Source organism: Dermacentor silvarum, chromosome 4 (genome assembly GCF_013339745.2).
Source record: "Dermacentor silvarum isolate Dsil-2018 chromosome 4, BIME_Dsil_1.4, whole genome shotgun sequence".
In the NCBI taxonomy this organism is placed as follows: domain Eukaryota; kingdom Metazoa; phylum Arthropoda; class Arachnida; order Ixodida; family Ixodidae; genus Dermacentor; species Dermacentor silvarum.
In genome coordinates this window covers 29,262,463-29,289,234 of record NC_051157.2, presented here as the reverse complement: position 1 = coordinate 29,289,234, position 26,772 = coordinate 29,262,463, and the positions used below count along the sequence as shown (strand labels likewise).

General features: G+C 47.4%; 1 protein-coding gene across 1 annotated transcript; it reads left to right on the top strand.

Moving 5' to 3' along the window:
• The first annotated feature begins 7,696 nt into the window (after positions 1–7,696).
• On the top strand, positions 7,697–26,688 carry LOC125939662 (serine/threonine-protein phosphatase 2A regulatory subunit B'' subunit beta-like). The gene is made up of 6 exons (XM_037712923.2): positions 7,697–7,812; positions 11,275–11,365; positions 17,174–17,490; positions 18,732–18,986; positions 24,938–25,165; positions 25,979–26,688. Exons 3-6 carry the CDS (start codon positions 17,231–17,233, stop codon positions 26,325–26,327), a joined length of 1,092 nt encoding a protein of 363 aa, XP_037568851.1. The 5' UTR covers positions 7,697–7,812; positions 11,275–11,365; positions 17,174–17,230; the 3' UTR covers positions 26,328–26,688.
• Positions 26,689–26,772: the final 84 nt, after the last annotated feature.

The window sequence follows — 26,772 nt, the reverse complement described above, 5'->3', positions numbered from 1 at the left end:
TGGTGAGAGCACCGTTGAAATGAGGAACAATTCGCCGAGCTTCGCTGAGGCGGGTGGCCTTCGACGCGCGTGGCGCAGACGGGCATCTGCATCTTCTGTCTTTTCAGAGACGACGCCATCACTATCATTTCAGAAGCGATACCAGGAGCTCATGGCAACAATCTCTCAGCATCCGGTTCACTTCACGGAGAGACCGTTTGTCGACGTCCTTGCCAGCTTAGAGAGCGAGATTACCAGCATCGTCAAGGACGAACAAAGAGGTACGTCAGTACAAAGGAATGTCCAAGCAGCTGAAGATTTCGGAGTTTTCCTTAGTTGTGCTATTTAGACTAACAACTACCGCAAATGGGGACTTAACTTATTTTCAAAATGTCTGCATCATGCTCCTCCGGATAAGGTTGGGAAGTGGGGTGTCAGTCAGTGCTGGGTACCTTTTTTATATAGATGTTGGGAAGGTGACGCAGGAATTAGGCTTATCTGATGTTTCCCGTGTGGCGATGGAGCTATCTTCTTTATTTGAAATACTAAAACACTCATCGGAATCCCCGATCCTGAATCTAAGTGAGGAGGCGCGGCCATGTCACCATGAGTTTATTTAGGGTTTATTCAATCTCAGTAGATAAGGGAACCACGATGTGAGCGCTTAGCGAATTCGAAACTATTCATGTGAAAATATTTACTTGATTCCCGATGAAACTTTATGATAATGCTGGCAACTTTACTTTTATCGGCAGTCGGCTTTGAAGAGGTACATTTAAAAACTTCCATGGGAAAAATATCTGCCCACACTAGCATTATCAGCAGTTGGGTTAGCAACAGATGTTTCAGAGACCCTTAAGCGAGAATTAAAAGATGCGCGCCTTCCCTCTAGACATTGGTATAGTGATTTTACCCACTTCCTTCGCAGTTGATGTGCCGGGCGAGAAAGAAAAAATGCCCAGTGAACCCAAACTACCGGATACAGGCGGCCAGCCAGGCTCACGCCGATCCGACACGGACGATGAAAATCTCGACGAAACAGCCTTGCGAATCTTTTCGGCAGATGACCAAGAAAATGATTTCGAGGCTGACGCTGCAAGCGACGAAGCTGTCGAGACGTGCACCAGCGCTGGCTCCGCAAAGTTGCCGAGCAGACACTGTCCTTCTTTCAGACACTGCAGAGAAAAGGGCGGCGACAGCTACGACGCTGGAGAGCGAAGGAGCGTCCAAGCCGAGGGTCCTGCTGGACCACAGCGCGTCAGATAAGGACTCTATGCCACCGTCCAAATCTCTGTCACTTACGTTCGGCTCCTCCAACACAAGCTGCAATACCTCAAACCACCCGTCCAATCCGGATGAGCTTCGCCGTTCAGAGCAGTCCATGACGGCGGTGGCGGAAGCGGCAACGTGCAAGACAGGTAACGGCGTCGATCCCATTACGGAGCTGCAGGTCACGGCTTCGTCTGCGACCCGGACGGAAAACCTGCATCGGCCAACATCACTGAAAAGCGATATCGGTGCCCAAACGCAGCTACCAGTTCCGGGCACTTCTCTACGGCCCCACTTGAGCAACCACCAGTCCCGCATGGCCACGGATCGACCGTGGACCGAGGACGTCGAGAAAGTGGTGACGCTTGGAAACGAGCACTACATCCAGCAGCGTGCGGCGCTGCAGTGCGCAGCCAAGTCGGCGACCAGGCTCGACGAAACGCAGTGGCTGCTGTTTCACATCGAGGACCCCAAACAGCTGGCCATGCCAGTTAGGTCACAGCAGCCTACACTCGGCAGCCTCAACCCCTTAAGTGGTGAGCTCACACAGGGCAGCCACGAATTCATTCAGGGAGCGCGCAACCATCGCGGCGCTGCGTCCACGAGCAGAGATATCGAGAGGCACGAGCCTCAAGCCGCCTGCTTTCAGCCTCTCAAACTGAAAGACTTGACCGCGCGCAAAGTCCCGGACGTTGACTTAAAGCGCGTCTTGACGATCCGCTTGTCCAAGGCGTCTAACGTGCCTACACTGCGCACGCTGTGCTCGCAAGTGCTTCCGCAAGCTGAAGCACCTGCGGAGAAGTACGCAGCTCCGGCCGAGCGTAATGGCAAGACACCATCGTGTTCATCGTGCGCCCGTTTAGAAGCATCTGCGACCGCCACTGCCTCTCCGAATGAGCCACGCTCTAAGAAGAGAGGCCCAAAGGCGCGGCTCTCCTTGGATGCGCTATCAGAGAGGATGGCGACTGCTGCTTTAGAGGAGGAAGAAGCTTTGTCGGAGACTCAGCTGCAGCTGCGCCGTCGAGGGCGCAGTCAGTCTGTGGTGATAACCGGCGTGTCCCACGAGTGGTCGGACCAAGGACCCAGCCCTTCCAAGAAGACAAAGGCAGCGGCAGCGACCAGAACTGCAAAGGGACCCATCCGATTCATCGGTCCACCGGCCTCGCAGAACATTGTCGTTCTGCCAGATTCCTCCGTTGCCATCCGCCTTCCGGAAGGGGCCAGAAGCGCCGATCTGTGGGCTCCAGCCAGCGGCACGTCTCTGCGACAAGGCAGCGCAGCGACCGGGCTCGTGGTCAGGAACCGGCACCTCCTGCTGGCAAGTGCGCTCGAAGACCCCAGCTTCGAGTCCATCTATAACGCCATCCTTCAGGCGGCCCCACCGACGGAGAACGCCCTGGAGGCTAGCGGGCCCGGGGACGTGCCTTGCCGACCAGCACGCAGGGCTTCGTCGCCGTCTCGCGCCGTTTCGTTCGACAACTCGCCGACCGTGGTTCCCCTCGAGCCGCCGCCGGAGCCGTTCGCCGAGCGCGAAGTCTCGAAGACGGCTGTTGACGCCGAGCCAGCGGCGACCCCTCCGCCGTTCCACCGACCACGACGCCGCTCGAGCCTCTGCCGCTCGTCGTCGGGCTCCCTGCTCCAAGAGGTGACCGAGACCGCCGATCTGTTAGCGCTCCTCGGAACCAGGCGACCTTCTTGCCAGCTCCCGCCGTTTCTGGTAGAGCCGCGCTCCACGCGCGATGACGCTGCGTCCTCAGCCAAAGACGCAGCAGGTCCGGTAACCACGCTCAGCGGTGGCGCTGCTGCGCCGAATCAAGAGCAGCACTCGCCGCTGACGTCGCCATTCTACTCCTTCGAGGACACCATGTCCGAGCTTTCGTCTCTACCGGACGCGAACTCGTCCGGCTCTTTTCCGGCGTCGCAGAGAAGCGAAGGGGCCGGACCACGCGACCAAAACCGCGGCTCACCCGCGTAACGACTGGCCCCTTATGGGAGCCGCTGACCTATCGCTTCGACAGTTCTCTTGCGATTTTTCTTTAGTAGCGCTCGATGTGAATAAATGCTCTGAGGAAAGCGAGTAATAACGAAACGAAGTGCGTCTGTTTGAACCTGAATCGGTAAGCGTCACATCGCAGCCTCTCTCGTCTGCAGCTGCGTTCGTATAGGTAATTGATGTTCAAACGCCTTTCTTTTATAGGTGGTGGAAATAAGTGGCGCCGGTTACTCCTGACTTCGTTGTACTCTGAACAACGGTCATAAATCTTGTACAAGAAATTAAGCAAGCAGATCGCCAGTGCTCTCTGCGTAGCAGTTGAGAGGTTGACTGCAGTTCGTGAGCGGGAACGTAAATGTCGCGTATAAACAATTCTTCGTAATATTCGGAACATTTCTTTATAAAATCACGTGGAAAAGCACGCATACATGGTTTGCCGCCCAACAATTGTGATACACTTCCGTCGCCTGGGCAGTGGCCCAAGCATATGAAGACTCTGTAAACTGCCCGAAGCTTTCCGCCTCCATGTCTGCATCGATTCCCACCATCTGCCTAGACTGTGCCCAGGGGCACACGGGAGATACATTGATTAGAGGTGCCGGGATAAGGAGAGACCAGACAGAAAACTATACGTACTATCACGAAGTCATAATCAGTTTCACAAGGCAATTCTACTGTTTCTGCAAGACGCAGGCGTTCGTGCACCTACCGTATTTCTGCCCATACAACTCGCATCAAGAATTCAAAAAATGAACGGCACATACCACTTGACTGATTCGTCCGTGATAACGTACGGCGTGTGAATCCAGCTTTATCAGCATCGCCGAAGAATGGGGCAACAGAGCCGCTGGCCCCCAGATACGACGTGGACAAGTCGTGCATCCGCGAATGGAGACTGTTCTTTTTTTCAGATTTTTTTTCTTCAGTTTTAAGCGTTGTTGTATGCAGTTATGCCTGCGGATTATACGCGGGGGTACTTTTTTTTTTCTGGACTGTTGTAAATTGGGGTGCGGGTTAGCTACGCGGTGGCATGGTATAAGCGGGAAAATACGGTACTTAACTATGTTAAGGCCAAACTTTTTTGCGAACCCTCCCAACCTCTAGTGACCGGGGCTGCTGCTGTCTTGCCGAATAACCGCGTGCGTAACGTCGCACAGCACGCGCTAGAGCACGCTCGTGCGCGCCAGTATCCATTAGGCCTTAGACGCAACAATGAAACGGATGAATAATACGCATCTTTTGTCACACAATATGCATAATATGCACCCTGTGGCAACCTTACAAACGTCTTTCGCATCATCGTACTTCTCTTTGAAAGTGCACCTCTCCGCACCATCCTTCCCTCGACAAACATCAGACATCGCCTTCGACTTGTGACACCGCTGCGTCGAGATATTACAGTGTGCATTCGCATGAATTGCTGTGTGCTTTTCGGTATAGCTTGTGAACGTTTAGTCCATAAGCACTGCAGGACACTCAAGTTGTGACTTCTGTGGTGCATAAACATCAGCATTGCGTAATACTACACGTCGCATAGCATGAAAGGAAGACAAGTGTACGGGCTTTGCACCTAGTTTCATTGTATTTAATTCACCGCTCCAAGAAAGCTTCGCTTCTTCTTTTTTTTTTCTTCTTTCTGGTGTTTTACGTGCCAAAACCAGTTCTGATTATGAGGCACGCCGTAGTGGAGGGCTCCGGATTAATTTTGACCACCTGGGGTTCTTTAACGTGGACTACAACGCAAGCACACGGGCGTTTTTGCATTTCGCCTCCATCGAAATGCGGCCGCCGCGGCCGGGATTCGATCCCGCGACCTCGTGCTCAGCAGCGCAACGCCTTAGCTGACTGAGCCACCCCGGCGGGTCAAAGCTTCGCTTCACATAGGTTCCAAAATGTATGTTGAGTATGCATCTTTTGTTTACCCTGTGGTAAACATTTTTCGCTTTTGGCTGCGAACAAGACACAATTGCGATAGCCGACGGGAACCTAGGTTTACTCCGATAAATGTGTTTACACCTGGACAACGCGTTCAACTGTCGCTCACTCGTGCCCCATAATGTCCTGTACCACGTCTGCTTCTTCTCTTGATTCTCTGACTATAGGTGCCCGCTTCTAGAGGAAGCTAAGTGTCATGCTGACTCACTATAGCTCGTTTTCTCGTGCTCTCAGGATGAATTAAGGCACGGTGGAGATGGTTCACAGGAAAATGTTCACCGAGTACGGCAAGAAAATTATCGCTATTATATATGAACACTTGCATAGATACTTTGTTTAATTAGGGGTAGTCGAATAATGAAATTTTCGAATGGCACCGAAAACAAATCTTCCTGGAAAATTAACTGCGACTGCTTAATCGCATTCTCCTTTCCCTTTTCCTTTATTTGTAAAACAAACGTAAACTTACGAATAGACAGAACCAAGTACGTTTCTGCCACCCCATAAACATCTCGTTGTTGGGCCAAAAAGTTGACACCCGCCCCTGCTTCAATTGTTATTGCACATACCTTTATCTTCTTTTCTTGAATTGGCTTTTATTAGGAAAGTACACTTCTGAGTTTTTACCAAACCTTTTATTCTTTATTTTTAAAAATGCAAGCCTGTTACTGGTGGTGCGGGCTTCCCTTCAGTCGAGCGCCTCTACAACGAACGTCTCTACAACGAACGTCTCTACAACGAAATGATCTGCATAACGACGCAATAATTTTGTCCCAGTTCTATTGTTAGCTGTGCGGTGACCGACCTTAACAGCGAAGTTACCTGTATAACGAGTTATTTGGGAGGCCTCAAACAGTTCGTTATAAAGGTATTAGACTTATTATTTTTCTTCTTTCACAGCTGAGGAAACTCGTCGTATTCAATTAGTGTTTCTATGCCTTAACTTTGGACGGATGCCGCCTAGTTTCCTTAACAACACTGCGCTCTCAGCTACGGTCTGCTACAAGTACTTAGGCACTCATTTGACACCGAAGTTTTCGTGGTCGATACACATAGAAAAAAATTAGCGTAATATCATCGCAAACATAAGGCTATCTCAAACGAAATATTCACAGCGCCACATCTACCCGCAAACTCATTTATCAAACTTTCGTGGCCCTTGCGCCACTAAACACTACACATCATCAACATCAAACATTCGTGCGCCCACAGCTCGAAACGCATCTGCCATCTGGCCACCTTGTCAAGATTACCTTGTCAAATCTCTCGAAGCTGCATGCTCAGAATCACACTACACGCTTCATTGCTCATGATTACAATAGACATTCTAGAACAACAAAAATTAATTTTTCATTGTCGCTTCCATGCTTACAGTCTCGTAGAGATGTCGCACTTACCTGCTTACTGCACAAAATAACATAGTCACCATCCAGCCACAATGCCGCTTGTCCGACCATATCGCACTTCCAGTCGCTTAAATAAGAACACGTGTTTTCAACGTCCGTCTGTCCGAACACAAACTTTCAACAATTAAGCAATGCCTCGTGTGATGAAAATTTGGAACGGGCTTCCAGATAGTATCGTTAACATAGGTGACCCAATAGTTTTCAGAAATGACCTAATTGTATTCATCTCGTAATCCAATTCAATTTTTTTTTACATTGAGTACTATATAAAGTATTTCCTCTTGGACGCGTTTATTGATGTCGCTAGTTCATCGTATAAAGCTTGCTTGTTTTCTGTTTTCGTTCTTTTTTTGGGTAATTTACATTCTCAACAGATGTGCTCTTTGAAAACTTGTCTATTACGTCTTTTCCATTGTTTATGGTACTACATTTGGCCACCTTTCCGCAAATTTAGCATTATTTTGTGCTATGTACCATATACTCACTTTGTTATCTCTGTAAACCCCCCTCACGCAATCTTCCAAATTTGGGATCCTGTCAGCCGTTTTTCATTGGATTATCACTTTTATTAAGTTATTACTCGCTGCCAGGTTCTGCATCCGTTTTTTTTTTTTTTTTTTTCTCGCACACTCGAAGTTTCTTTCTTCTGTTTCTTCTGCTTCCTTCTACTTACCACATGTACCAAGTACTATTGGATATGGAGCTATCCTTACGCAGACCAAGCAGACATACCATTTGCTTAAATTTATTCTCTCTGTCACCGATCGGGCGGGAAGTTAACGTAGTCGGCAGGGGCAGGACGCACGTCACAGCTGTCATCCTTTCATACGCTATATTTTAATAAACGTTCGTTCATTCATTCTTTATTTCTTTCTCGCACGCACACGATATTTTGCTTAAGTTTCGCCCTAAATATAAACGCTTCAACACCATCGTGTTCCCTCCAGCTACCCACATTTTGACCAGTAGTGGATACGCGGCATAGTTGAGGATCATCATAATTATCATCATAATCATCATCCTAATCATCATCATAACACTCGTCATAATCAGCATCATTGTCATCATCGGTGCGGCGCCACCACCGAAACTGCCCGGCGCGGAAAAGACGAAACGCGCACTGCGCGTTCCCGCTTGGGCCTCGCGCCGACGTGCCCCTGCCATGCCCGGCCTTTGGGAAAAAACAGCCCCGTCTGCTGCAGCTAACCAGAGCGGCTCTCAGCTACACTGGTAAGCCCCCGTTTACCGTTCGAGTTAGGGTAACTACCCCGTAGGGGAAGCAGTCGACGAGGCCCCGCCGCTGGCCGGTGTTCCATCGGACGTAGCGGACACCGCAGCTGGCCGACCGGGTGGCCGGGCCACTGTTACCCCCAAAAGGAGACAGCACCCGTAATCCCGCCCGCGGGCCCGGGTTGCTGGTAGCCAAACGCCTACGGCCTCTTCCGAAGAAGCGAAAAAGTGAACCGGAGATGCGCGAAAAAAAAAGGGGAGGAGTATATATAACGCCGATTGAGAAGCACGCTTCGACGGACACCATCCGATTACGAGACGGCGGGCCGATGTGCGGCGAAAGTAAAGAAATTCCTCTCGTGGGACGTTTAACGTAATAATGGCCAACGCTGCTTGCCTAAATTTGACCGTCGGGCAGCAGGCAGTGGCGAGGGATGGACGTTAATGGTATTGAGAGGTGGTGGTTATTTTGGTGATTTTAATGGGAATCTCCTTGCTTATAAAAGTACATTTTTATATTAATGATGACCCTGCGCTTGCCCTCTATTAGAGATTATTGACGTTTGAATTGTCATTTCCTCTATTTCGTTTCCCTTCCCTTTTCTTGGTATTTTTCATGTTTGCACACATGTTCAAATTGTGCGCTTTTGTTCTGATACTGCCACTGTTGCCCAGCTTTGTGATACACGAGAGCTCGTCAAGCCACGTTTTCTGTTTCTCGTTTTTCTTTTCTTTTGTTAAATAGGCTTGCGTTGATAGGAACACAAATCAGTATTACACCCGTCGTGGTTGCTTAGTGGCCATAGTGTTGGTCTGCTAAGCACGAGGTCGCGGGATCAAACCCCGGCCACGGCGACCGCATTTCGATTGGGGCAAAATGCGAAAACACCCGAGTACTTAGATTTAAGTGCACGTTAAAGCACCTCATGTGGTCCAAATTAATCCGGAGTCCCCCACTACGGCGTGCCTTAAACCAGATCGTGGTTTTGGCACGTAAAACCCCATAATTAATTTAATTTAATTTAATTTAAATCAGTATTACGATGAACGTTTGTGATGAACTCGAGTGTGAATTGGCACCCGCCGTTTACAGCGTTGCTTGACATGGACACACGGATGCGTCGGTAGGACCCCGGTCTCGCTGGCAACCTAATAAAAACTGTAGCAATTAACGAGCAACGTAACGAGATGCAACATCACTGTACACAGTTGGGTGTTAAGCTGCGAAATCCTCGCTGCAGTTCGACAGAGAATAATGCGTTTATATAAGGTGTCCCAGCTAACGTTTGCCAAGTTGTTGAAAGAAACGATATATATATATATATATATATATATATATATATATATATATGCAGATCCCACGTACTATGGAAATTGATGTTATCCTCCGAGGAATCCTTTTACAATACATTGCACATTGCCTTCAACATTGTGTCACTCGGAAGTGATTACTGCAAATATTCAATCAGGGTATAAAGTACGGTTCATGCGTTACTGTGAAGAAGTAGTTTACTCATATTCTTGTCATCTGCTTTCGAGAAATATGACCAGTTGATCTAGACCTCTGCGTCGTCCCAGACGGCCGAAGGCAACCTTGCTGTGTGCTTATAAATCACTGAGATTGTGTGAAAATACTGGACGCGGCAGCCACATGGCAATCTACTACCCGAAGTTACATATTAATCTCTGCCTTTAAGCAATGAAATTCAGTTTTTACCATTGCGAACATGAGGAGATGATGGAGATAATTATTTTTTTCACGTACACGGAGACGCAGCTTTTGGCATCTAACCGTGGGACTTAAATTTTTTTAATTGTTTTTCAAGTTGATAACGCAACAGTAGACAATAAAAACCACCTTGAAGAGCGATTATATCCCATAGTTGTGTTCGGGTCTCAGGAGATTATGCAAAGCATTTTGCAGGTACCTGGCTATGCTGCATTGTTTGAGGTTCCGCAAACCATCACCGGGTGAACCAACGTGTTTGTGTAAATTAAGTAGTTGTGCGTGTGTGTGTCGCGAGCTTGCGTGTGGGTAATGACAGCAACACGACGACAACCACGTCGAAGACGAACGTATGGCAGCAAAGGCAACGTATCTACGCTAGCCGTTCCACACGAGCTTGTGACATAACGATTGTTGGGTTCTACAATCTACATTGGTAGAGGGTGAGCGTAAGCGAGAGAAACAAGGATTGTGACGTCATCAACAACTACGTGTTATACAATCGTACGTACCTATGGCTATGCCATGTGGTGTAAGCTATAACGGCGATGGCATTCGTACTCCAGCGAAAAAAAAAAGTTAAAACATCATTAACTTTAAAAAAAATGAGAAAAAAATTGCACGTCTGCCGAATGAAACGCCGATACGGTTGCAACGATATACCCCCGTCCTGTAGTTTTCTTTTTTTTTTTTTTTTTTTTTTTGGGGGGGGGGGGGGGTGCTCGATTGTTTCCTATTTCACAAAACAAATCAGGTCTACACGTCCCTGTCGGAAGTGCACAGGTACAGTCGAACAGGTACTTACGTGTTTCAAAATTCCTAGCCGTCGTCACCATGCATGCTTTCCGCGTCAAACATCCCTGCGCGCGCTCGCTGTATGTTTGTCTTATTTGTTTCAACGTTCGCGCTGGATGACCACTCGCGGACCACTCACGCCCTACTCTCAGAGCCGTGATGATATTCGGACCGCTGAAGGAACGTTCCACCAGCTACCGTATGTTCAAAACTTGCTTTTGTGCGACTTGCCTCGACGTGTAACTGAATACGCAAAGGGATGAGTAAGGGCAAACTAGCTCAGACAGGCTGGCCTTGCTTTATCATAATTGGTTTGTTCGTTTTGTGCGTGTTAGGAGAAGTGTCGCCTTGTGGTGTCGCTGATGGTGGCAGTAATTTGTTATCATTCGCGCCTCTTCTTCTTTTTCCTTTTTTTTTTTTTTTATTTACAGTGCGTTTTACATGCGTTGGCAGAGCTCTGTGTAACGTTAACCACTTCCGGCTCCCTCAGTGTTCGAATTAGCGGTGCACGTTCTGCGAGCTCGGACCACCAGTTTACGCGTCTCCGAGCTGACCGTGTTTCATGGCGCGAATTTCATTATTCTAGGGCCACCGTGGGTATAGCGCGAATTGCGTGGTTGTGTCGGCGCTGATCACTATACATGGGACGTATTCTAAGACGATCGCCTTCGCGTGACGTAGTGTTCAACCAGCCAATCAGCTCATCCGATTTTGATCAACCAGCCAATCAGCACGCGCCTGACGGCGATATTATCACCGAAAGTGATCGTCGCAGAATAAGGCCCCCTCTGTCGGTCTGTAGACAACTTGATTTTAGATGCATGGCAGAAGAGAAACGCAGACAAAAAAATACGTCATACCTTATTTTGCAGCAATCAACACGTGTTTGTGCGCGTGCTGTATACGTTCTTTTGTTCTCGCATGTTGACTGCGGCCAAAAGTAGGCGACGCCTCTCACAACGCATCCTCGTCGCCTGAGCCTCCACATGAGCCCTTCTTCTGGTGTCTGCTGCACCGATACGTTAAATCCAGGCGAGTGCTTTTATCGAAATGCGTTCGTTGATCATATTTATTCGCAGGCTTGTTCGGAGAAGCGACACTATAAAAATACCACTCACGCAAATGCATACTCCAGTGTCGCGAAGAGAAACTTGTTTCAATTGCCGTTGTAAGACTCGTAAACAAATTTGAATGAATAAAATTGGCCGTTAACATAGGAACCTTTGCGTAAGGACCTCAGTTGAGCGAATTCAAAAGTTAGCTGTGAGACCTAATATTTTTTTATACTCAATCACAAGGCGAACTGGCAGACTCAATTCTTGATAGGGCAAGCCATCAGCCACTCGCGCAATGTTCTCAAGCCTTAAGTTTATTTCCTGTGACAGTGAATTTGAAATATCGCGCTTATATCTCTACAGGACGTTACTAAGATAGTTCTTAAGGACAAAGATCAATTGCTTCGTGCGCCCCAACAGGCAAGTCGTGTCAACGTACATTAGCATTCGTTGTTTTGGCTACAATATCGCAGTCTAATATAAATCGCCGAGCAAAGTAAGAGCAATTTTATACTGCATCCTATATGTTCATTTCCAATAGCACTCTATGTACTGTAATGCAGTGATTTGGGCTTGTTGGTATGACATAGTGAGGCTTATAGCGCGTGAAAAGACAAGGACGAAGGGAGAGATGACACACACAGGCGCTAACTTGCAACAATATTTATTTCGAGAAAAGGACCCACACATGATGATGATGATGATGCTAAAAAGTTGTATATATGTGTGGGTCCTTTTCTCGAAATAAATATTGTTGCAAGTTAGCGCCTGTGTGTGTCACCTCTCCCTTCGTCCTTGTCTTTTCACGCGCTATAAGCCTCACTTTATGTACCGAACGCCCTTCCGAGATCCCTACGATCATCCCGTTGTTTCGATTTTACCATCCATTGCTTATTGATTTCAGTGATAATCCTCTTCCCGTAGTACAAGTCCTTGCAGCGTATCTCGTAGCACGTTTAAACGTGATATAAAATGATTTCTCTGCGTTGCTGATCATTCGCTGCGTTACTGAACGAAGCTCGCACCGATAATTCTGGTTTCGGATCAATAGACCAGCTATGACACACGCTAGGAATGTGCGTTCACCGATCGCTAAATATTTTTGTACGTGGCAGAACCACGATCTGATTATGAGGCACGCCGTACTAGGGACCTCTGGATTACTTTTTAACCACCTGATACTCTTTAATGTGTACCTAAATCGTGCACGCCGAAGTGGAATTTAGGAAGTCCACTTCGCATCAGAGGAATTTAAGACCATGAACGCCACATAATTACAGCTCTTTCCTGCATGTGCTGCGTTGTATACAACAAAGAGCTAAACGCTCATTTGTACATTATGGCATGCTTGTGTGTGTTGGCCTTCGTTTTCGTCCCTCGCCATGTATAAAGTTATCACGCTATACTTTTGTAAATGTTCACATTTTCACATTCAGTGTGAACAGCCGGGCTGTGGCTTTATGTAACAATAAGATCCGTTTTTGGTTTTGATTTTTTTGGCTACCTTTTCAACGAGTCTAAAAGTAACATTGTGCGGAGTAAACTGACGCCAAGCGGCATGTTGTGCGTGTCGTACTATGACGTGTTGTACTATGACGAAATGGCTAGCTGGTGCGCGAGCTGAAAACTCAAATAATTTGAGCGCAACTTTGCTTGCTACGACTAATTTCTTTCTTCCTGTTCAAGTATTATTGCAGCAGCAGTCTTACAGTATACAGGGTGTCTCAGAAAATACGTTCGGTATTCCTTAAAATAGGGAAGGCATGTGGCAATTAAGCGATTTCCTCGGGATTACTTTTACCACTGATGCAAACATCTTAAAATGGGTCGTGGTATTGTTTAAGCAAGTAATTATAATAAAAATGAAACTTTTTCACCCAAAGAGTCAGACGATTGATCCCGACGTTAGACATGAAGCCCGTCATCCGAGGAGTTCATGACAGGCTCCATATAGCCGCGGATGTTGCTCGTTTCATGCTTGCCTGGCGGTGAGGCGTAAGCTGTTACGTCACTCATGAGCACTTGCTGCATTTCTACGAGGGCGAAATGCGAAAACACCCGTGTACTTCGATTTAGGTGCACGTTAAAGAACCCCAGGTGGCCGAAATTTTCCGGAGCCCCCCACTACGGCGTGCCTCATAATCAGATCGTGGTTTTGGCACGTAAAACCCCATAATAATTTTTTTTTTGCATTTGCTAAGTGATAGTTGCGCTCTTCTCGGTTATCTGGGATTCTGGGTTAAATTGGCCAGAATTCATTATGCTGAAGAAATTATCAGCGTGTGATTTTCATGATTACATGTCTAAATAATAACACGAGTCAAGTTAAAAAGCATGCTTCTTTGCAGGGTATAGAAGCTATAACGAGGGAATTGCTGAATTATCGTAATCTCCATATTCTTAAGAAATTCCGGATGCATTTTCTAAAACGACCTGTATAGTATCGTTCCTAAGCTTCGCATTGGTAATAAAGAAGTTTCACCGCGGTTACATATGCATGTGACAAACCTCCTCCCAAGTGCGCGCAAAGCTTGATTGTTTTTATTATTAGTAAAAGCACGTGTTTTAAGAAGAACGCATTACGCCAGCCGTGACTTCCCGAACACGTAACGTCGCAGGTTTCTCGAAACCCGCCAACATTAGCCACGCGCGTGGAGACACTGCATCTCGACGCGTTCCCACTTGGAGTGCCAATGACGTAACAAACCACGGGGGCCAACACGACTGCCCGTCACTCTCTCCCCACCCTCCCATATGCACCACGCCCCACACCTATCGGCAGCAAAGCAAACAATAGTTAACGACCCGAAGGAAACGTCTGTCGTCCACGACCAACGTTCCGTAAGAGGAGACAGACATGGCCAGATCGCGGAATCTATAGGAATGCTGGCACCGAGAAACTGGGCTCGATAGGAGGGGGGAGAGGGGGAGTGGTCTTCGTCGCCCGCTTATTTCGCGCCGTCGACGTCGACCTTGGCGCGATTGTGAAACGTTCGCCGCGCTATGTTGCGCGGTTTTTCCCTAAACGCCTCCAAACTGAAATCCGAGCCGTACCCCATATGTGGCCGGTCACATCTTGCAGCATCAACGTTGTTTTTGCGCGCTTCCTGCGTTACGACGGCGGGTCACTTGTACATACGCGCTCGTCGTCAACCCTTCTTTCATCGCGCGTCGCCGATGCTGCAAGAAAATCGCACAGTGGGCTGCGGTGGACGCTGTGGTTCGAGCGTTTGAGCTGTCGCTTTAGTCGGAACCAGCGCGGCAGAAGATGACTGGTTACGTGAAACCGCGAGGCGAATATTTTAGCTGTATATCGTCGTCGGACGCGTCGCCTCGCGTTTTGAGGACGACGGCGACTCCTGCTGCTTGAAAAGTGGGCCGCGCCGAAGGTTTCAGTCTCCAGCTGCACCTTGAGGGGCGTCGCACTTCTGGGTGCGTATGTCTCGCAGGAGGTCAACAATGGTTTTGCGTATATACGTTGATCGCAGTACGACCTAAATTTAATTATCTGTTATACATAATCAGCACGACGACTGTCTGTTCTAAATGTCTAACGGAATTGGTCTTTGATATATCCACCTAGCTTTGCGACCAACCCCCGATATGTTAAGCGATGCCTTCTTCAACGATACATAATGGTGTTGGGTGCAGCTGTTGTTCCGACAATATTTTGTTGGTTCCTTCATTTCCTAGCCTATCCCTACTCTATACATCTCATTAACTGTGCCGGAATATGAGCATAATCATTTTTATGCCGCCATGTCTTTCAATCCGTATACTTCATCCGCGATATACGTTCATTAGCCGTTTAGCCGTTTTAGGCTGCTGTCGCTATTTCAGGTCGTCAGTAGTAGTTGTTTCAGTGATTTGTTTTGCAGCCGCTTTAATTCACTCGTAATTTATGGTAGTAGTTCTTATATCGCTATTTATGTTAGTCACGTTGTCAAACACGCTATCGCAGTAGTTCATTAGCCAGCAATAACGACGATGATCTGTCGCTACATTTTTATATACTTTATACTATACACGACCAGTCGGTTATGCAAATGAACATGAACCGGTTTGAACCGTTATTCTTTCGCTCCAAAGGTGAACCGGAACTGAACCGTTGTCGGCGAACCGAAACTAAAACCGGAACGTAAAAAGTTTCGATTCGACGCGCTGTTTTCATGCCTTAATCTCAACTTCTCAACCACTCCTTTTCCGCATTTGCCTATTTGTCACGTCTCCGCGCGGAGAATAATTACAGAAACAGCACAAATTTATTTTGCACAAAAAACTCGACGCTGCTGCTAAGCTGCACTGAAAGATTACGCCTGTTTGTTCAGGCCTTACGTAGTTACGAAAGAATTATGCAGATCAAAATTTGAAATGTGAAGCGAAGCTTTTTGAGGGAGAGAGAGACAGAGGAGAATATATTGTGGAAACGCAGAGAGGTCCTCGAGCCTGCTAGTCTGCTCAGGGGGAAAGGAAATAGGAGATAAATAGGGGCTGAGGAGTAACGATGACGATCGGCAGTAGGATGCGATTGTATACACGTTCGTGTTCGAAGGCCCGTTCGCAGCCTTGAATGTAGGCCTGTGTTTACTAAATATTTTAAGAGAGCCTCGATTAGAGAGCCTTCATTAATATGTCCGGTCAATGGCCTGGTAACAAATCTTCACTGATTAGCCTCTAGTTAATTGGCGCTAACGAAGAGATCAGTACCCTGCCGTTCACAGTCGTACTGGGGACGAGCAACAAGTGTATGTGCTCCACGGTCTCGGGTACTTTGCAGGCATCACACTCTGGAGAGTCTGCGCGTCGAATGCAATGCAAATGTTGTCGGGTTAACCCACAACACCTAGTCTGCCCCCTGACGCAATACGCTAAAAATTGTACTAACGGTGCTGCTGCTTTTAAAATCAAGAGAAGGTGGTGTGTATTTACAGATTTGGTATAACATAGTTGAGCCACAAGTGCAGGCAATGCATACCGAAAAGCTCCAGAAAAGGAGGCCAACCTGAAGCGAAAACTGTTTTCCTTTCGGTTTCGCTCCAGAGTAAAAAGAAAAAAAAAATCGTAACGTTCTGCAGTGCCAACTAACCCACCAGTCTGTTCAGTTGAAGGTCAGTTTCGGTTCGAGCAAGAATAAAGGAGGGGGGGTTAGGTTTTCGGTGCAGTTCCAGTTCGATACCTAGCAAGAAAGGTTTGATTAAACGCTGTTAGCAGATGTTAGGAGACGATATCGTAATGCGATGCAATTTGGTATAGATGATGATGATGACGACGACGACGATGAGGGTGATGACGATGACGTGAAACATTCCCCGAAAAAGCAGCATGCCTGGTGAAGTCAATGTAGCGTTGTGAACTTTGTTACAATGAATAGAACGAAGAAATAGACGTTTCAATGTCTTACGGACAGCGAAACATCAATTACTTTGTGCTCATTGTAGTCACTAACAAGGTTTTTAGGGGCTGCAAACATAATGATGATGATGCACATGATGGTGATGACGTACCTGAGGCCAAGATCAAGGGTCGGTGATCTTGTCCCTGGTGGCGTCATTTTGATGGAGACGAAATGCGAAAACACTCGCGTGCTTAGATATCGAGGTGCACGTTAACGAACCCCAGGTGGTCGAGACGAACACGGAGCACTCCACTATAAGGTTCCTCGTATAGTTCCAGAGTTTCTTTAGGACGTTAAAGCCAGTCAATTAACATGGTTCCGAGAGTGACTCAATCCAGGTATGTTTGCAATATTGTACACGTGACTCGGCCGTGTCGCGCGCATGCGCAGGAGAGGTGCGGCACCGGCGCGAGCCCCCGTGTGCAGCGGCTGCCATGAGCGCTGGCGATGTCGTCGGCCGCTGAGGAAGCGCCCGTGATTCCGCTCTTCTACTTTCCCTACGGCCGGCCGCTGTCGCCGCTCGAAGTGGAGATGGCCTGCCGCGAGCTCAAGCTCGCGCTCAACGACATCGCCGGCGATGTCCTGGGGCCCGAGGACTTCGCGCCCCTCGCGCGGGCCTGCTCCCTGCCGGGATACTTCAAGACGGCGCTGTACCGTGCCGCCGGTGGCGACAAGGACAGGCCCGTCACCAAGGAGCGCTTCTGCAGGTGCAGTAAAGGACGTACACGAAAGGGGGAAACAAGAAAACACTGCAGACTCTAGGCGGAAGGCCGCACCTCCCCCCCCCCCCCCCCCCAACTCCCTTCCGCTTGATTCTCGATGCGCTATCACTCGAAACATTTTCACACCTGCTGTCCCGTGGCTAACACCTTCACGTTAGAGGGGTAAGATCAAGTTGTTAGTGGGAACCAAATGATAGCATCTTGTTTGCCGACTTTTTCTTGCAAGTAAAAAACATGACAGCTGTGACAGGTGAGCATAAAAAGTGCAATAAGTAAAGTTTGAAATCTATCAGCTGTCAAATTCTCCTGTCGGATATTTCTGTGCGCCAAAGACTGTCAGAATGATTGCATAGTTTTCAACTACGGATTTTTGTCATCGCACGTACGTCTAGTTGGAGCTCCGTTGTCGTCCTCTATAAATTTTTAAGGCCCTAACGATAGGAGTGTTACCCGTGGGACAAGCAAATACCCTTTAGGGTGTAAATATATTCAGGCTGTACATGTTTAAGCGAGTTCCGAGTGGTGGTCGGATGCAGATGGTTTCGAGTCATATTCGTGCCGAGTTCAGTGTATGCTTCGCGCGGTATGATGCCATGTCTCCACATCAAAATGGAGAGGGTGCGTGTACGTGCGTGTGTGCGGGCGAGTGTGTGTTGGTGCGACATATGTAGTGTGTCGTGAAAGAAAATAAAAAGCACGCGAGACCAGAAAGGCGAATACATACCGACAAGTACGAGATTCCGCTTTTAGCAGCACAATGTCATCTTTCAGTTGTCTTGAACGAGAAGGAGGGGAACTGAGGGGCCTGATTTCTGTTAGTCGCAACCATATGTAGCCAACAGATAATGAAGCCATGGATAGCACAGGGGAAATCATTCGTTGTTTCAACTGAAATGCGGAAATCGTGAGGTAAAGGAAAATGAAAAAATGGAACAAAAAACAAATCAGGTGCTACGGACAAGATGAAACAAACCAATGGAAACACAAGTATAACCTGCTATCGGAAGTAAAATTTTACGCGTGCGACGCTCTATACCAATTGAGCTACGGCGACGGCTGTTCCCACGTCCACATTCTTGGATATGTACAGTACATACGTATGTGTACAAGACCTGACCCCGGGTGCGGCCGGTTCGCGCTGCGCTGCGTATTACATACAGGTAATTATTTGTGGGGAGGCCGAGGCAAGGCTTGACATGTTGACAACTGCGCTGCCCCTTCCGCAGGTACTACAGCCACCTGGTGGCCAACTTCCCGGAGGAGAGCTCCCGTGCCGTGCACGTGCTGGCACGCGACCGCGACTACCTGACGCAGGAGGACCTGCGGCCTTTGTTCGAAGACTTCTTCGCCATGCACCCGGACATGCGCTTTCTGGAGAAGACTCCACAGTTCCGGGAGCCGTTCATTGCCACCGCGCTCACCAAGTACTTCTTCCATTCGTCCCGCTCCTGGAAGAACATGCTCAGCATCCGGGACTTCAGGTACACGCGCGCTTGTGCCCCTGGAAGGCAATGATGTTTTTACAATGAATAGTGACATTGAATGCGTACGATGTCAGCCGCACAAAAGATTTTGCATACACCAGACCACTTCGGCAGGTGGTGATGATGATGATGATGATGATGATGATGATGATGATGATGATGATGATGATGATGATGATGATGATTTGTTAAAAACGAAACCCCGTAGGGGGATTTCCAAAATTTGGTACGTATAATGTATATGTAAGCTTATATGGCAGGTTCATGCAGAAAGAAAGTATTTAGATTTTGACCAGTTTGCACGCAAGACAGGCGTAATTGGAGATCGCTCGGAGATTCATTCGCTCTACAACGGACACACATTGTGCTGCTGATAAAGATATCAGTACCTCACGCAGAACAATCACGGTTGGCAGCGCATGTTTACGTACGCCTTACAACTCAACATTCGTTTATTTATTTACTCATTCATTCATTCATTCATTCATTCATTCATTCATTCATTCATTCATTCATTCATTCATTCATTCATTTATACTGTCAACCCTTTGGCAGGATTATTACAGCAGTGGGGTTTTGAACATATGATATACATAAAACAAGGATAATTGGCACGAGCAAGAATACAGTTGGCTAAAATGCAAAAACAACAAAGGAAGAGAAGGCAGGTACAATGCCTAGTGCTAGTTTAGGCTTAGTAGTTCACACAATACACACATAGACAACTTTCTGAATTAGAGAATAAATACAACAGTGAGCACAAATACAATAATGAGCAGCGCGCATTCAGAAGAAAAATACATTTACAAGGATGGGGAAAACATCAATAAGATACGCTTACAAGCTCATCAGTAGGTATAATCTAAACTGTTCTTTGTGCCAGTTCTAGAAAGTCTATTGTACGCTTTTGTAACCAGTCGAGGCAATTCCATTCTCGTAAGAATCTAGGGAAAAAAGAACAATAAAATGTGTTGTTGCTGCACGAATATTCTTAAAGTGTGAAATCATGCGTGTGACGATTAATATTTTTGTGCGTATCTGATCATCCGGGAAACGGTCCCTAACAAACACTTATGTCCGAAATAGAACTGGGTGCGCCCTGAACACAGGTGAGGACGCGTACCAGATGTGAGATTAAAGCTAAACAACATATCTAAAATGACATCATTCGCACAAGCCTCTCACTTTCATGAACGACCGTTCCCTTTCAGGCAGCTTAATATCATCAGCCATGATAATCATGCCACCAGTCATGTGCTCATGCATATAAACCAAAAGTAGTTCCAGATACCTTGTTTCATCATTAGGCGGTCCGTAGACAGCTCCAACATATACACAGTCTTTATTTAGATGTAGCTTGCACTAAACTGCCGCGATTTCTGGGTTATCCGACATAACAGAGCAGCTGCAGTTCTCTCTTGAAAAGCAGTGCGACACCCCCGCCCCTACCTCTACACACGATCACATAACCCGGTGGCAAGATTTCGTGGTCGGGTAAAGCCATGTTTCCGTGATGCCAACAATGTCTGGTTTCAAATTCAAAACATCCAAGTGATCTGTTTTATTTACACCACTTCGCGCGTTGACATTCGGCAGGGTTACTTCTGTTGACTTCCGAGTGACTCATTTTCCTAAGCTTCCTTGCTCTTCATTTTCTTTCTTTTTCTTTTTCTTTTTTTGACTTCAACTATATCTTTATGGTTACTGTACCAGACAAAAAGGCGCCCATTTATATGCACTTTATCGTAGGTTAGTGTCACCCTTTCTTGTTAATCATGATGTCCTTTTGTTCTGTCCAACAGCCTTTTTTTTGTAATCTCACGAATATTGCGAGAAAAGTCTTCACCAACCCGGAAACCTGGGCCTTTAAGCATAGGATGGTAACTTTGTCACGATAGTCGAGCAGTTTAAGGATTATGGGTCTGGCCCCAGAAGGCATCAGATTGCCTTTGTCTACCAAGGCGATTGATGCCCTTGGTTTTTACCTCAAGTATACCCTCGAAGATCTTTTTTACAACCAACTCAAGAAGAATTTCTGTTGATTCGTATTGCGGTTCTTTACCGCCGTAGATAACAAGGTTGGACCAACGGTACAGGCTTTCTAGATACTCCACCTTTTTTTTTTTTTTTTTCCAAATTAGATATTCGTTTATTGCAATCCGAAACCTGTTCTTCAAGGCCGGCGATTTTTTCGAGCTTCTTGTCGATTGCAATAGGTCTAGCATTTGTTAATCATTTTTCTTTATTAATTACTTGAATATGCCCTGAAATTAGCTTTAACTGTTCTGCTTTCACCTCTTCGGTAGGTTCTGAGCTTATTTCAACGTCTCAGAACGCCCAGAAGTAATAAGCGCAAGAAAACAATCAGCTTGAAAAAAGCTTCGCGAAGCGACCGTGAGCGTGGGAGCAGAATTAAGCAGACATCATTACCTTGTCATTACTACGAAATTACTCATCATAGCGTCTGATCAGCTGAAAAATAAACAGGAACATATTTGAAGGCTCCATCTAGGCAATGCTGCCGCATCAGAGTGCGACGTATGCGCTGGGTTTTATACAGTTGCTGCCCGTTGCCGCCACCGATGCTCCTAGCGCTTCCTAGAGCTACTGTATATATGCTGCCAAAATGAGAGCCATATACAGTAACTCTAGCGATGATGATGATGATGATGATGATGATGATGATGATGATGATTTATTGGAATCTCCTTTGAAACGGGGCAGTGATAAATAGTCCCCTAGCCTGCTTGAATTAATCACGTACACTGTACATGTTTTTCATTCTAGCATTTTTGTATACATCTCCATATTTTCTCCCTTTAAGCATATGTCTGTAACGGATCGGTCGTACCAATTTCTTTCCTGCTTTTTTTTCACCAATACGCTAAACTTCTCTTGCTTATCTGGACCCCTAACCGGTTGATGCTTCCGTCTGCTTTAAATCCAAGCGCTTCTGGAATGCGTACGTTGCCTCCGAGTCTCACTGGGTGAATCTCTTCGCATTCCATTAGGATGTGCTGAGTGGTATCCGGACTTTTCCCTGCAGCATACGCATGCCTCGTCTTGTTGCGAATAATTGCTCCGGTATGTTCTTGTCCTTAGGCAAATAGCTCGAGCCACAAATAGCAAAGCACTGCCCTTTGTGTTATCGTACACAATTTCCCTTCTAATCTATTTCTTACCATTCTTGTATATGTCCATGGCCATTTTTGTTTCCATTCTTTGCATCCAATTTGCTGTCTCTGTCTCTCACGTTTTCTTTCTGGTGACTCCTTATGTCTATTTACACTTTCAATTACCCTGACCTCGGTTGCCAACTTTCTTGAATTTTCTTGGCCTTCCGTGATACTAGCATTGGAAAAACCGGTAGCATTCGTCAATCGAGGCTCGATACATCAGCAGGTCCCTTTCGCAGATATAGTAGTGGGCCCAGAACGATGACGGCAGCTCGTGGCATGTCGGTGATAGACCCATAGGAAGTAGCAAGATTCCCAACGAATCTGAAGAATAAACAGGAACGAATATGAAGGCTGCATCTTGGTAAGCCGTGCGCATTGTAGTGACCAATATACAATTGGACACTGGAAATGCACTATACCACTAGAAGCCTCACTCACTACACCGCGGAATTGAAAGCTGGCCGGTAGGTTGCCGGTAGGTTGCCTGAGGTTACCTTTGCGGAGGTCTGACCGGCAGTTGTGAATTCAAAAACTCAAAAAAGCACCAAACTTATGCGATAAATGGGGCAACGTGCAAGCGATGCAGTCTCGGATTATTTCGGCCACGAATGAGTAACGACGAAATGCGTGCAGTCAGCCTTCATCGCATTCGTGCTTCTGGTCGGTCCATCGCACCCCGCACGCGCATTCTGAAAATCGATGTGCAAGGTAATTGCGAATCCGTTATGTCTGGAATGCAGGTGAGATAGCATTAGTGCCTAGGCAAGCGCGGAAACGTGGACATTAGCTTAATTGCCCCACGGCACTGCGCCGACGTGGGCGTCCGTTCTCGTTGCCGCATTTTACAAGTTGCGAGATAAACTATGCTATTAAGCGGTACGCAGCATTATTTTTCTACTTGTTGCTGTTTTCGTTGTTAACCGCATTCCTCTGGCATCAAGGTTAGCCGACGGTTTTTCTCAGAGATGTTATACCTCGACGACGTTCCTTCCGATACGAGTAACATAGCGTCCAGCAACTATTGCAAACTGGTAGTTTTATTTATTTTTTTTTTTTACAATATGGTGGCGTTCGGTTCGCACTGCCAGACACTTTGCGAACGGTGAACAAAGCGCTTTCGCATCAACCATCTAGTCCGACAAATGTAATTCGGGTCCTAACACATAGGCGCAGAAAGTTCGTGATGGTCTATTGAATTAAATTATGGAGTTCGAGGTGCCAAAACCACGATATTGATTGAGGCACGCCGTAGCGGGGGACTCCCGATTAATTTTGACCACCTGGCGATCTTTAACGTGCCCCCAACGCACGGGACACAGGCGTTTGTACATTACGCTCCCATCGAACTGCGGCCGCCGCGGCCGGGATTTGACCCCGCGACCTCGTGCTTAGCAGCGCAACACCATCCATGCATGGTCGTGAGCGACGCGGCCTAACAGTGCCAGGCCTAATGTTGTACACGCGTACACAAATACCCACGAGAGTACAGGAGGATGGCCGAGGCTGCTGAAGCACCATGCACGCGCGTAATGCGGAAGATGTGGGTTCTGCTCCCGCCGCCGGCAAGTTGTCATTACCTGCATTTTCACTTCCATTTTCCTCATTACGTATACGTTTCAATTAGACATAACAAATAATTTCCCCTATGTATTATCTTATATATTGTAAAGACGAAGTGAACGTGGCCGCGGGCGCTCGCAAAGGGGGCGCTGGAAGAAAAGGTGACGAGGCAGATAATAGAACAGCTGGCCACAGGAACGGGTGCTGTCTCTGTCTCTTTTATTCCATTACAATGGCGCAGCCGACGAAAGCCCAGTCTTACGGCGCTCTAGTCTTAAGCACCGTACTGCGTAGGTCTTGCGTCCTCCTGCATTTCACCGTCCTGGGTCCTTCCGGCGAGGGAACGCCGTCAACGCTTCCCTTGTCATGGCTGCCGTACCTGGGACTACCTTGATCTCCATATATATATATATATATATATATATATATATATATATATATATATATATATATATATATAGGGGAGAACCACCTGTTGAGGTCCCTCCTGTATACGTTTCAATTAGACATAAATAATTTCCCCTATGCATTATCTTATATATTTTATCTTCCTTCTGGGGTTTTACGTGCCAAAAGCAGTTCTGATTATGAGGCACGCCATAGTGGAGGGCTCCGGGTTAATTTTGACCACCTGGGGTCCTTTAACGTGCACTACAACGCAAGCACACCGTCGTTTTTGCATTTCGCCTCCATCGAAATGCGACCGCAGCGGCCGGGATTCGATCCCACGACATCGTGCCCAGCAGCGCAACGCCTTAGCTAACTGAACTGAAGTTGTGCTGTTATGCTACTGACAGTGCATGGTGCGTAGTAACCACGTGGTATATACGTAGGTATATGTAGATGATGTGTCATGAGTAGACGTAATCGGTATGTCACAGAGTCGCAAAGAGCAAGTAGGCAGCGTCAGTAGACCAAGGTTGTAAGGAGTTGATAGTCAGCATCAGTAGACCATAAAGTCATAGCAGTCGCTGCGTCCTTGCCGTTATTTCTCCGATTGTGTCCTCGGCCCCTTTGCGCATTAGTCACAATGAAATCATTGGTTGCAGTAATTCTACAGGTGTAATAGCGCGCATATGGCAATGAATATAGAAGGAAGTTCACGTGGACGTCGATGGACAACCGTCGAATTATAGGACGCCATAATACGATCACATTAAGGTCGATCAGTTGCACGGGCCTGCCATCTTTTACCCTTGCGCGTTCCAGGGAGAGCCACCTGTTGAGCTCCCTCCGCTGGATGGAAGAGTCGTCGGAGCTAGACCAGAGCATGGACGCCTTCAACTTCGGCTCCTTCTACATGACGTACGCCATGTTCGAGGGCCTCGACCGCGACCGGGACGGCATGCTCAGTCCGGACGAACTGCGGAACTTCCAGGGAGGCGCCTTTACCAATCGCGGTCTGGACAGGATACTCTGCTCGGCGGTCATCAAAAGGCAGGCGCACTACGATGGCTGTCATTTCCTGCATGCGCGAGCAACAAAATTCACGATTGCATAATGATGACAAGTAACATTACCAACCTGCCTGCCATAACACGTGACATCCCGTTTCCTCGTCTTTATTGTTTTGTTTTGTTTTCTCTCTCTCCTTGTTGCATTACAACTATAGTGACGACATGAAGTGACCTTGGCACGTTTCTTTCTTTTTTTCTTTTCATTCTTCTCTCAAACTCTCGCCACGAATGTCAATAGTCGTGCAATGCCCTATGCGAGGAAACACGCGTCTCAAAACGCATGTTACGCAGCGACGCCTGTAGCAACGATGACTCGTGAACAAATGGCCCATTCATCACATTAAAAGCTTCCTTTCGCTGATCGCGTTACGTTTGCAACGTTGTTGATGGTCGTTCTTTTTTTATTCTTTCTTCTTCTGTCATTTTATGTTTGGTTCTTCCATTGTTTTTTCCATCGTTTAATTGCGATGGCGCGCGCCAGTTGAAACGACGTACCGACCCGTCGAATGAGCTTGCAAGCATCCAACCACTCCTCGGCCTAAGAGAGCGATGCAGTTCGTATAATACTGGCGCAATTTCGGATACACGTATTTTCACATACACGTATTTCGCCAGCACTATCAGGGGCATAAAATTGGACAAGCTCTATGTAGCTCGCCGGGGGCGAAATGCAAAAGCACTCGTGTACTTACAGTTCAGGTGCGCCTAAAGAACGTCAGGCGGCCAGATACGTCACAGATCCGCTGATTTCGTTACAAACGCGCTTTCACCCTCTTCATTTTTTTTTCTCCAGGTACAATGGCCGGCAGATGATGGCCCTACAAGACTTCGTCGTCTTCCACGCTGTCGAGTCCAACAAGGGGCTTCCCAAGAGCGTCGAGTTCTGGTTCCACTGCTTGGACTTCGACGGCGACGGCTTCATCACCGTGTACGACATGCAGTACCTCTACGAGGACAAGCGGCGCATCGTCGAGGTGCACTTTCCCTGCTGCGACTTCGCCGAAGTGGCGCACGAGATCTTCGAGCGCGTCAAGCCACGCAAGCCCGAGTTCATCGCGCTGTCGGACCTCAAGCGCTGTGAACCCAGTGTGGTGTGCATGATTGTCAACACGTTCATGCTCGTACCGATGACTGTTAGGTAACTCGGCCAACCAGGCGTTCTGTCTTTTTTTCCTTTTCTTCATCAGTGTCATTTGAGACCTGGTTCAAGAATCGAAGCGACATTGGTTGTTTTCCAGGAGTGAACGACAAGCGCTGCCCAAGTGTTCACCGCTGCTGTGAAGTGCGAGAGAGACCAGAACATCGGACACGATTAGAAGTCCTAAACATAAGCAAGCGGTGCGCTGTGTGCGGACGTGACCACTTTGTGCCGTGTTTCGCGCGAATCTGGCAGTTGAAAAATAACGGAGCCAAAATTTGGGTTTTTCTTCTTCTCCTCTGTGATGGATGTATAGTTGGAACAACGGCAATTGCTTCGTCGTGAAAAAAATTATCTAGCCGTTAGTAAACTCGTGCCTGTGTCTGTGAAGCATTGTGCCGAGGATGCAGAAGCATCCGCGCAGTGTGCCCACTCGTAAAACGAGGCAA